The following is a 12,977-nucleotide window of genomic DNA, read 5'->3' as shown; positions in this document are numbered from 1 at the left end:
ACAGATGGTTGGACTCCAGTCTCTAGTGGGAAAGGAGGACAAAAGAAGGGAGAGAACAGGCAAAGGGAGGGAAGTATGAAGGGCGGTCAACATCTGAAGAGAGGTTTGGAAGATAACAGTTCTGATGAAGGAAATAAAGCGGTGTGCAAGAAGAGGATGATGAGGGGGAATTCAAAATAACCCTTAAATTAAAAAAGGAAGATGAGCATATCGGTCTTAGCACGATAGCCTTATCTAGGGAAGTGTAAAAGAAGATCGGAGAGGTGGAAATGGCTAAAGTCCTGAGGGATGGAAACTTGTTGATAATATGTAAAACGGAAGAACAGAAAACCAAAGCTATGCTAATAGAAAGCATATGTAAGAACATGATAAGTGAGATAAGTGTGATGGAGTTTTTAATGCTTATAGCACATCATGGGGTAGTGGAAATTATGTGAATTAAATGGTAATATAATAATTAATGGGGAGAAACAATCTAGTATGCTTAAATCATGGAACTGGGATGGAAATAGGGAAGAAAAAAAAAACGAGAAAGAAGTACCACAAACATTGTCTTTCAGCAGCCGTGACTGAGAGAAATTTAGAAGGGTTAGTGACGAAGAAATGGAGAAAGTTAATGTCAATGAAGATGTTGAACAGCTAAATAAGTCTGTATGTCAAGCAATTCAATAAACCTTAAAGAATAAGAATAAGAACATGGCACACCTCCTTTCCTCCCGAAGGTGGCAGTAATGTAACACTGAGGACATCAGCTACCTTTAAATTGAAAGAAGAAGAAGTAAAAGAAGAAAACAATAATTGTGGTATTAGTTTTGTTGAAACTGTTCTCTTATGGACCGCCTGGCATCTTTTGGGAGTAAGTATGGATAGTATTACTCTAGCTAAATGTAACCGCTGCAGCTTTTATCTGAAAATGGCGCTCATTTGAGGATAAGTGCATCGGCTGCACTGCAGCAAGCATCGCCTCGCTAGCATTAGCACATATAGCTGTGTTTACATTTCAGCACATTTGCCAGTCTTTGAATATACGTTGTGGCAATAACAATATATGTCGTGTGTTCTACTGTCGGATAACTTCCAGACACGACAGATATGAAGGTGAGATAGTTAAATCGAGTGTCAGCACAGCTAGCATGAAGGCTAACGGTACCGTTTGTTTACAGCCGATGAGGCGATCAGGTGTATCAGTTAGTTTGACCACTAACAGCCTCGCCTCGTCTGGAGGTGATGAGGTTTGCATTATACCTCATGTTTGTCTTGTTAGTCGTGGGGATTAAAGACTAATCATGTTCGTTTCAGATGATCCTTTTGATAAACCACCGTGCAGAGGCTGCTCGTCTTTTCTCACTGAGCCGTACATTAAGTGTGCAGAGTGTGGACCGTCGCCTTTTTTACTCTGCCTCCAGGTGAGCACGTGCCAAATGTACTTAAATATTGTTAGTGCTCTTGTTTATTCACAGAATGAAATTACATTTTTATTCATTTTTATTTCAGTGTTTCACCAAAGGATTTGAATACAAGAAGCACGAGAGTGATCACAAATATGAAATCATGGTGAGTAAAATAAAAAGTATATTTCGCACATTCAGACACTCACACACTCACACTCTTTCTTCCCTATACAGACATCAGATTTCCCTGTGCTGGATCCTGGGTGGAAAGCACAGGAAGAGATGGCCTTGCTGGAAGCAGTCATGGACTGTGGCTTTGGAAACTGGTGAGAGCTTTGTCATCAACGTGTTGATGCAAAGATTGTCTGGAAGATATATTTACCTAACAGTCTATGTTTGTCTGAATATTACATTCCTCCCTCAATTTAAACACTCAAATTGTGACTGACTTTTATGACTGGTACTTTATACTATGACTTGTTTGATGTAATGTACAATATTTCAGCATGTAAAGACAACCACTTGCATATTGGCATTAAGATAATCCTTTTGTCCCAAAGCTGGGACATTTGCAACTCCTACAGCTGTTTACTGTTGGCTTTTAGGCCAAAATGTCGAGTTGGTTAGCTGCTCCTGGTTAAAAAAACTAACAAATAATAATGCTTCAAGACTTTTCATCATGAAATTGGTCTTTGAACAAATGCTACAAGTACAATACGTCTGCAGAGCTTTATAGGCTTTCATGAAAAAAGGGTTTAATGGGCTTGATTCCATCCTTTGAAACCTTGAGCGAAAGGCCTTTCCTGTTTTGTTTTTTTTTTGTTTTTTTAATGACTAAACTATATTTCCACCCCACTGTACTGTACTGTGTGACACGTATATAATAATTACAACCTGGTGGATTTAGGCATATGGTTTCCTTTGAGCTATGGTTGCACACTAACAATTTGTATTTGTGCTATTTGTCTCCTGCAGGCAGGATGTGGCGTATCAGATGCGCACTAAAACCAAGGAGGAATGCGAGAGCCACTATATGAAGAATTTTATCCATAACCCGCTATTCTCCTCCACCTTGCTCAGCCTCCGGAAGACAAAAGACTCGCGCTTTGCAGAGGGCGCCATTCCATTCAAACGTCAGTATCCACATTATCTGCCTTTGTTGTTGTCTTCACTAATGTTGCGGCAAGAATAAGACGCAACAAAATCAGACAAGTTTAGCAACAGGCATTTAATATTAGTCGGTTTTGTTGGGTGTTGCCGCCTCCCAGCCATGAGCCTTGAAAGCCTTTTTAATATTAAACTATATTTGGATAAAGTTTTGAAAATGATAGTAGCATCGATTATGGGCCTTCAGAGCAGCCTGACAAATTATTTTCATTAAGTAAACGAAAAGAGATTTAAAAACGTGCAGTCTGATACCTACTGACCAGTTGGACAGAAGGAGTTGGTGAGTCAGGAACTTGTCTTAGTTTCTCGAGGTCTCCATCTGTCACAACGTTTGAGAGCTCGACAAACATTTCACTGACTTGTTCAAGCAGCACAGACAGGAACTGTTCACATTTCTGATATTCCTTATGACTGCGATACGTATTCAAAAATCCATCCTTGGAAAGAGTTTGCAGGAAGATGATTTCTTGTTTTCGTACACAACACAAAGGAAATACTCAAATGTTGCATGTACTGTATCTCTCTGATCTCTGATTTTACAGCCACTGATGATCCTCCACGACCTACATTTGACTCTGTGCTGTCTCGCGATATGGCCGGATACATGCCCGCCAGAGCAGACTTCATGGAGGTGAGGGGATACATCCGTATTGTTCTTTATCATCTATGTGCTAACGGAGCCTTTCAATATGAACTAAAAAACAGAAATGGCAACAAGATGGCTATTATTGAAACCGTGTGTCTTATTGTTGTCTCCCAGCGTTTGCTTTTGTTAATGAATTGCTTTTGAATATGAGCACGCCTGGGATCATTGAACCACTGACTGTGACATTCAAACCACCAGATTATGAAAATAATTTTTCACTCTCCTGCTAGGAGTTTGACAACTATGCAGAATGGGACTTGAAAGACATCGACTTTGTGGATGATGATTCAGACATCCTACGTGGTGTGTAGAATCTAAATTGTTTTTAATTTTGAAAATTTGAAGGTGAACTTTGACTCATGTGTATTGTTTTATTTCAGCACTCAAGCTTTCAGTTGTTGATATTTATCATTCAAGACTAAGAGAGAGACAGCGAAGGAAAAAGTAGGTCATTCTTTTCTCCATTAAATGATGAATAATCAGTATTGATGTGTTTAGCATTATGTAATGACCCCAGTCTGTCAGTAGGTGGCACTTTAAGCTTCTACGTTGACCTTTTTAAAGCCTCATGCCCTACAGATCATTTTTATGCTTTCAGGTTGAATGAATGCATTTCATACTGAATTAAAATTTCTAAGGCAAACACATTTTGAACCACTATCTGTAGCTTCTTAATATTAATTAAATCAAATTTAAATGCTAATATATGTATCATTTCTAAACTGGATGAAGATTTTGTTATAAGCACTTTAAAGACACGAGTCCTGGGAGACTGCAATTGTTCAGCCGAGTGATTCTAATTGCATATTTTAGCCTTTTTTTTTTCAGGCTCTCATTACAAGCTCCAGGGAGTCATTTAGGTGCAATCAGAAAGGTCTCACGTCACCGGTGTTCATTATGATGGCAAAAGCATCGCATGGCAAAGGAGTTGACGTGACGATTGTAGGGTCAAAAGACTCGACCACTCTTAATATTTACTTATATTCAAACCTTAAATATCTTTGGGAACGGCGAAATGTGTCTGTTGTTCAGTGAATGCTGTGCATGTCAAACTGGCAATTTGTCAAGCTTTTGGCAGGTAAAGACAGCTTCTTCACTGCAGTAAAGTGTGTCAAATGTTTAAAACCCCACAGAATAGAAATGTTGCACATTTTGTGCGTTTAGTTTTCAGAGAAACGGTTATGCCCGACAATAAGAAAGAACACTCTTAGTGACTTTATATGACCCCTTTGCTCTCATGTACATTTGTCTTCAGAGCTGAAACAATTAGTTGATTTCAAGAAAAAAATAAAAATCAACATTTTTGATTGTCAACTCAAATGTCCATAAAATTACTATCAATGAGGGTAGACTAAATATTAGAAACACCTGCCCAGTAAAACATGTTACAGCTCAACAAACGTCAAACAAAACATACAGCTTGAAGAGAGTGATGAAAGTAACAGGTCATTGCAGCAGCCCCAGTTGCCTTGTTAGTTTTCTATGAAATAAATAATTTGCATTTGAAGGTGTTAGTTAGTTGGTACTCTTTCTAGAGAATCTCCTCCTTCAGCCCATTATCTGTCATTCTTTGACATCTGCAAGCAATCCTTGCTGTAATGGATCCATCACTAAATCAATTTTAATGTATTTGTGTTCCCTAAGCAGGGTGGAAAGGCACGTGTTACAGCTCCCTCCTCTTTCCTCTTATTGAACACATGTCACGGGCTGCTGTGTACAAGACAAGCCTATTTATTGGGCTTCCAATGCCACAATGGCTTTACGTACTGTAACAGCCAAGATTATTGCACATGGATAAATGCCAGGCTTAATGTTGCAGAGACATAGCGATCCAAAAAATATTGACTTGCAAACTAATAAATCTACATCTTGATTTCCTGCAGGGTTATCCGAGACCACGGACTGATCAACCTGCGGAAATTCCAGAGTAAGTCTTCTCGTGAAACTCTCACTGGCTCTTCTGTATTCTTAGCAACTCAGGGAGGCATCTGATACCTCGCGGCCAAATCTCTGCTTACGGTTTCTATGGATGCATGCAAACAACTGCAGCGTAATAACCACCGTTGACCTCTGTGCCTTAAGCTTGGCAACTGATGGAGTTTGCATTCATGATCGTGCTTGCAAATGGTCCGCTCGCCAGTATGCCTGGGCATGATTGCTTCCGCTAAGAATAGATCCCTGTGTGGGGAGCGCTGTTTCCACAATGAATGAAATGCAGGGCGCTCGTCATCGAAGGTTGGGTTTAAGCGGCGACCTCAGTGTCTTTTTTTTTTTTTTTGCGTCTCTTGGGTTTTTGCACCAAAGGTCGGACAGAAGGCGACGGCCTATATTTGTCTCTTTCTAACTACGTCCGACCACGCAGCCCGTTGTTGCAGCTCCACGTGTTGCTCTGTGAAATTGTCTGTGGTTTGGGGAGTTGAAGAGTTCTCCCCTCATGTTATATTTATGCGCCCTCCAGCCTCCAGTTAGCCTTCCTCCCTTGTTTCCTCCCTCCACTCCGTTATCTCCCTGGTCTTTCGAGACAAAGAGGAACTCTGAGTAGCTGTAGAGCTGCAGACTGGTTGTCATGGAGACTGTCAAAGACTGTGTGTCGGTACGGTGTGTGTGTGTGTGTGTGTGTGTGTGTATGTGTGTCACACGCAATAATGGAAGCAGTATCCGAGCCCGGGAGGCTCACGGTCTCATGTCTCAGTAAGTGCTGCAGGCAGATTGAGCACCTTTGTTGTGTTCAGGGCAGCGGGCCGTCTGATGTCCCGTGTGGGCGTGTTACAGTAAATGATTCAAGTCGGTGTTGTCTGTTTGCAGTCGGTGTTTGTGTGCACAGAAGTCTGGTGTTTGTCTCCAACATTGTTCTGTGTGTGTCCACTGTTTTGTTTCAGAGCATGACTTCATGTTTTTGGCTTGAGAGGCCAGCTGCTCCTTAGCAGATGCACACAAGAGCCTGGTGAAGGAACTTGACTGACACACACACTACCACCACTCCACTAACATACACACACTACCACCACTCTACTAACACACACACAACCGTCACACATGCTCACACACACTCCCGCCACACACAACCACTCCCTCCACATGTGCGAGCGCACACACACACACACACACACACACACACACACACACACACACACACACACACACACACACTCTACCACCACTCCACTAACATACACACACTACCACCACTCTACTAACACACACACAACCCTCACACACGCTCACACACACTCCCGCCACACACAACCACTCCCTCCACATGTGCGAGCACACACACACACACACACAGTACCACTACACAGACACACACACACACACACACACACTACCACCACTCCACACACACACACACGCACACACTGCTTTCCTCTCTGGCTCTGACACTTGTCCGTTACTCAGCAACACGGCCGACGCTTTAAGACAAACACAAAACACAACAAGCTCTTCAGAGCGTGAACAGTGTGTAGAGTTAAATGGTCGGTTACCCGTTGCTTTTTTTAATGCAGCGGGGTTGACTTGATCTGTGGGTTTATTACGTGTTCTTAAATCAGGCTCTGAATTCGTAAAAGGAGAAGACGAAAAAAATCCCAAACAAAACGTCATTTCGAACACTTTGGCTTCGACCAACACTTTGACTAAAATGCAGCAGTAAAAGGCAATGAAGCTTGAATTTCTGGACCCATTTTAGATGTTAGATCACTTGATTATTTATCAAGATAAGTCAAACAGCAGTGTTTTATTTAGAGATACCATTCTGCACCAATGTTCAATAATAATAATAATAAAGTGTTGACATAGAAATTTGCTTTGGTGCAGGTTCCAGTCCAGGAAATAAATAAATAAATGGAAGAATAAAATGATGAACTTACGGTTAGAATTAAAGGAGTTCAATAGAAACAAATGTGGATAAAGAGGATCTCTTCATATACTAATAATGGGGGTATGAGCTTGCTTGGCTGCTGAGCATCAGCATGTTAGCATGTTGACATTTCTCTCAAAACACCGCTCTGCTTGATTACAGCATGGCTGAAAACTTGGTTTTGTTAGGAGGATTGCAGGGTTTTTCTGTTAGTGTGAGCCTGTCAGTCAAACAGCATGCTGCTCTGTGCCGTCTGGTCGTAACCAGCCATGCAGTCTGATGCTCTGACAGATAGTCAATAGTCGTTAGCTTAACAGCAATGTATACAGCAGAGTTTACACAGGAAGTAGAGTTCTGTGTGACGCGTGATTTGTACAATGCAAGTGTGCAATGATTACCAGGAGGAAACTAAAATGTACAGATCCACACAGTCTGTTCTGTGAATCTCCACTCGGCAGCTTTACAAGATCATTATGGAGTTCAGCCACAGCGTTACTTTGATAATAGATCCTAATTATATATTGATAATATGCATCTAAATCCAGTGCTGAACCAGGTGATAAAGTAAACGATGCAATTTGTGTGAAATCAGGCAAACAAAAATAAACAAAATGACTGCACTTCCTTAAATCACATCAAACACTGATGTATAAAGAGGGTGGATTTTTCTTTCCTACTTCTTGTTGTATATGTTTATCTTCGACCCACTCACTTCTTTCCTCTCTCTCTCTTTCTCAGTGCTGGAGCGATGTTACCCAAAGGAGGTGCAGGAGCTGTATGACGTCATGAGACGATTCGCCAGAGTGGTTGGACCCGTTGAACACGACAAATTCATTGAAAGTCACGCACGTCAGTATCTGGTCGAGTATACATGACGGGCTCTGAAAGTCACAAACGCAGAATTCATGTGTGCCAAAGTGCCCGTTTCTCTTCATAGAGTCCCAGTAGAGTTTTATGTAGGAATAGGTGACAGAATATAGATAGATTGATAGATATGTACTTTATTAATCCCCAAGGGGATTTTTTTTTGTCAAAGTAGTAACAAATGAAATATGTATCTACATTTAGTGTATTCAGAGATGAAATAAAATGTAACGGAAATTAAATTAAATGCAGTGCCTTCAGCAGGTTAAAATAAATGTGAATGGAAATTAAATAAAATGTAAACAGGGAGTGCAAATATAGTAACATATATATTGTGCATAAAAAAAAAATAATAATCCACAGATCTGGCCGGAGGTGATTTGTTGTATAGTCTGATTGCTGTGGGCAGGAATGTTTTCCTGTAGCGGTCCTTGTGGCAGCGAAGCGTGATGAGTCTTTTGGAGAAATGTTGTTCCTCTGTCACCAGAACAGCTTCAATTGTTGGAGATTCTCCAAATTTCTGGGACTTTCTTTTTAACAAAATATTCTTTCATTTGGAGTTTTGATGACGGTGAAGAGTGCTGTCTGACACATTCGTTAAAGAATTGTGTTTCTGAACAGATTTCATTCTGGGTTTTTTCTGAAAAGTTTACAACTTTAGGACGTATGCCTGTTTGTTTTCTGGTTGGAAAGATTGATACCACTCGTATATCTGTCCCTTAGATATAAGGCCAGCAGCGGATTAGCTTAGCATTGCAGACTGTCAAATTGTTGTTTTCCTATTCTAGTGTTCTATATATGGAGTAAAACTGCAATCATTGTATTTTCTTTGAACGCTGAAGGAGCTGTGAAAACAAGTTGAGTCTTTGTTTCTGTTTCCATCAAATCCATAAAAGTCTATAGATGCTAAATGCTCCACTTTGTTCACCAGCAAGTCTCTAACTGTGTCTGTCTGTAGTTTGGTGCTGAGGAAGTCGTGTTCAGAGTTTTTAGCAACACAAACAGTGACGTTGTTGGGCAGACGGCTTAACAAGCAGAAACTGACCACTAAGCTGCCTCCTCACCCGACATCCGCTGAAACGCGAAACTCACTCCTCAAAGACGGATCCTAAGCTGAGGCTTTTGAGGTCAATGCCTTACCTCAACCATCTCTCGAGAGTTTAGAAAATGGAGGGTAACCATTTAGACACCGGTCTCTGTGCTGAGCTCAGCTAACCGGCTGCTCCACCAAGCAAAAAAGTTTCCCAAAATCTCAAACTGAAAACAATGTGCACACTGTGCATGTATGCATATTGATGGCTTTGGACTTTACATAACTCCTCATGAATCTTGAGTGAAGCCGAAATGCTTATTCATGATGTTGTCTGGAGTGTTGAGACTTTAGCCGTGGTTCAAGTGTCCCTCTTTTGAAAGAGTCTGTTCAGATTTGCCTTTCTCTCTTTTTCCTTGCAGTGGAGTTTGAGCTGAGGCGAGAGATCCGCAGGCTGCAGGAGTACAGAAAGGCCGGGATAAAATCTTTCTGCAGTGAGTTTAGTTTGACCTTTTCAATCCTCTGTTCAACAAAACTTTCATGCGTAAGCAGGGGAAATGTATTTATATTCAAATTTGGGCAGATGTCTTCATTTGGAGTTTGGTATGAAATTGTTTAATTTGCAGCAACAGCACAGTGAATCAGGTCTTTGAATCATTTTGGGGGAATTATAATGTTCGGCTCGGGTGTTTATGCATAACACACCAAGGTGATTAAAATTTTTAATGCGATGCAATAGACTTTGGAACGATATCAGAGAATTGCTGACAGACTTGAATATTCCCGTTTACATCGTGAATGATTTCAGTTACTTAAGCCTTCATAAATCATCAAGGCATCGTCCCACCTGGAAACGGCCCGTCGTCACCTTCAAGAGGATCGGTCACCACCCTTAACCCGTTGATGTGTCTGTGTAACCGCCTCCCAGGTGCCAAGGTGTACGAGCGGGCGAAGCGGATGCGGGAGGAGGAGCGGCGGAAGCGGACCATGTTGTGTGACGTGCTGCAGTACATCCAGGACGGCCGAGCCTGCCAGCAGTGGCTCAGCAAACAGGCGGCAATGTGAGGCGCTCCGCTTGTTATCCAGCATGTAGGAGAAGGGCTGCTGAAGTCGCACTCCTCGGAGACGCCGACCTCCGTCATCACACTCGCACACAGCCGCTCTGAGACGAGTAGAGCAGACGCTTATGTTGCTTTGCAGCCTCCTTAAACCTCAGTCTCCTCGGTATTTTAAGACGTTTTTGTGATCGTTGCTCTTTGGGTGAAACCAAGTTCCTCTAATCATTTTATAAAAAAATCTTGTATGTGCTGATGTTTTTTGGATGATGATTCAATTGAGTGCATATATATTGTGTGTGTGTGTGTGTGTGTGTGTGTGTGTGTGTGTGTGTGTGTGTGTGTGTGTGTGTGTGTGTGTGTGTGTGTGAGACTCTAACACTTGACTTTCTAATTTCAGAGACGCTGGCATCACTCCAGCTGTCACAACAATCACAGTCTCAGGTACGCAGCTTCTCTCCACCTTTCCGTCTGTACTCCCTCCTCTCGTTCCTCTACATGGGCCCCAGGCACAGTCACATTACTGCAGATGCTCCTCCATAAATACACTCGAAACATTGGCCCCTACGTGCATATTCATCCCGCCGTTCTTTTTTTTCACATTAGCGACCTTTACATAACCTTCAGAGCACAAATGGGAAGCACACTCCCATGCGGCTATATTTAAACAATTTGCTCATCGTAAATATTTGTTCCCCCTCTCGCCTCCAAGCAGAGTAATTAACTGCACGCAGTCGGTCTGCTGTTATGTTGTTTGTGGCGGAGAACAACACGAGGGTGCTTCGAATGTCTGTTTGACTGTTGTTGAATTTGTGCTCCACAGCAACAGGTAGGCGGAGCGCCCCTCCTCTCAATCTGACCGGGCTGCCGGGGACGGAGAAGCTCAACGAGCGGGAGAAAGAGGTATGCCTTTGCCTTATCTGTGCCTAAAGGGACATACAGATATACTGCAGTATGCTTCAAGTGAAGTAGAGTTGTCTCATGTGTCGCCCCGAATACCTCTAAAAGCAAAATGGATTATATTTTTACAGAACGGCCACAATCACACGCGAATAATCTCACCCTGTATGCATTTAATTAAGGATTACGCAACTATTTGTGGGAGACATCTTTTGTCTACGACTCAAAGTCCAGATAGTACCAAAAACATGAAATGGAATAAAATACATACAAAAGTACCATTGAAATACATAGACCTACCTGCTTTATAAATAGTCAGCTGTACCAATGTATCCACAGCTGGGACTGGTACTGTGTAGAACTAGACTTTGTTTGATAAAACCAAGATGATTTCGTTTTCAGAGCCATTAACTTGACAGGCACATTTCTACATACATTATTATGTATTCTAGTGGTGTATTATGTATCCTGGTAGTGTAATAAGGGCCATAGTTAGTTTCTCCTGTCCACAGGCTTGTTCCCAGCTGCACACGGCTAAATGGTCATCAGTATGCTAACCCGCTCTCAATGCTATCATGCTGATGTGTTGCAGGCATGATGTTTACCATGTTCACCATCATGATGTAGTGAGTTTGTGTGCTTACATGAACGGTTGTTTTGGGTCATAAAATGAACAGTCAGAGGATTACCAGAAGTTCCTCTTCTGGGGATCATGAATATCAATACAGAATGTCATAACGACAATAGTTATTTAGATTTCGGACGGACATTGGCACTTCCACACGTCTGTGTGTTCCTGCATACAGACGGTCTGATTCTCAAGCTCCCTCTGTTCGACCGGCGTTTCAGACGCCGCATTTTCATTTAAGCATACTGAGGCCTTAAATAAAACATTGCATATGTTTTGCAATGTCTCTTACTCCCATGCATTTGTTATGTGCTCGTAGTTATGCCAGGTCGTGCGGCTGGTGCCGGGGGCCTATCTGGAGTACAAGCAGGCTCTGCTGAACGAGTGCAGGCGGCAGGGCGGGCTGCGGCTGGCTCAGGCCCGAGCGCTCATCAAGATCGACGTCAACAAGACGCGCAAAATCTATGATTTCTTAATCAAGGAGGGCTACATCACTAAAGCCTAGGGAGCTTTCGTTTGACCTCAGGGGAGGTGGATTGTGGTTAGTGGTTCATGTTCTTTTTTTTGCTAATCTTGTAACATTGTGACTTGTGTTATGTTAGCGGTTCAGGTTGTTTGCTGCTCCTTTTTGAAATTTTGTAACATTTGTACGTTGTGTTTTGTCTAAAATGTATTAAAATGGAAAATCTCATATAATTTTGTCAGAAGAACAGGGGCTCATGCTAAATGAGGATGTATTTATTTCTCCTGTAATAAAATGTTTATGAAAAAAAAAGATGCATACTATATATTTTTATTTGCACTGAATTAATTGTCTTTACTTTGATAAACATGTCTGGGAAAACTATCTTACCGGCCCCATAGTTTCCCATAATTTACTGGAGATTAACTGTAAATCAATATAAAGTTTTTGTCAAGAATGTTGTTTTTATTCACTAATTTAAGGAAGGCAGAGACGGTTCAAATTAATTAATTCCAGTTAATTACAATGATAATCATTTAGTTCTTCAGTCAATTTACTTGCAGTCATACAATCAACATGTATGGTGGATAAAGTTCTCAATAATAGCAGTTCTGTCAAGAACATTTATCTAGAAATCAACAACTCCTAAACTTAACTAATCAAACACATTTGTTGGTAAAGCAAAGACAAAAAAAGTTATTTCAAGAAACCTCTTAAAACATTATTGGGAAATCAAATGTTCTTAAAGCAAACTTTGTTTGCAAAATAAAATGTAGCTGATGCAAGCAAGCAGGAGAGTCAATGTGTGGATCAACTGTATGAACAAGATGTATAATGATTCTGCCCCTCTAACGGTTTTCAATCCAATAAGTTAATGCATCATGTGTTCCTGTCTATAAATGTCCACTACAGCGTTCTAGAATATAAATTATACATCTTGTTGTACAGCCGTCCCATTCAGCCTGATCATTGAT

At 41.4% G+C, this 12,977-nt stretch overlaps 1 protein-coding gene across 1 annotated transcript; it reads left to right on the top strand.

The window, feature by feature from the left end:
- Window positions 1–749: 749 nt before the first annotated feature.
- On the top strand, window positions 750–12,294 carry tada2a (transcriptional adaptor 2A). The gene is made up of 15 exons (XM_068585795.1): window positions 750–856; window positions 1,300–1,406; window positions 1,495–1,554; window positions 1,626–1,717; window positions 2,367–2,524; window positions 3,101–3,189; window positions 3,435–3,507; window positions 3,585–3,648; window positions 5,088–5,131; window positions 7,802–7,912; window positions 9,380–9,451; window positions 9,886–10,018; window positions 10,413–10,456; window positions 10,836–10,915; window positions 11,860–12,294. The coding sequence occupies exons 1-15, from the start codon at window positions 832–834 to the stop codon at window positions 12,043–12,045; spliced, it is 1,338 nt and encodes a 445-aa protein (XP_068441896.1). The 5' UTR covers window positions 750–831; the 3' UTR covers window positions 12,046–12,294.
- The last annotated feature ends 683 nt before the right edge of the window (window positions 12,295–12,977 follow it).

The sequence above is a fragment of the Clinocottus analis genome, unplaced genomic scaffold, assembly GCF_023055335.1.
Source record: "Clinocottus analis isolate CAN_PGR_092001 unplaced genomic scaffold, fCliAna1.0.p SCAF_2, whole genome shotgun sequence".
Lineage (NCBI taxonomy): Eukaryota > Metazoa > Chordata > Actinopteri > Perciformes > Cottidae > Clinocottus > Clinocottus analis.
This window is presented reverse-complemented; position numbering and strand designations above follow the sequence as displayed.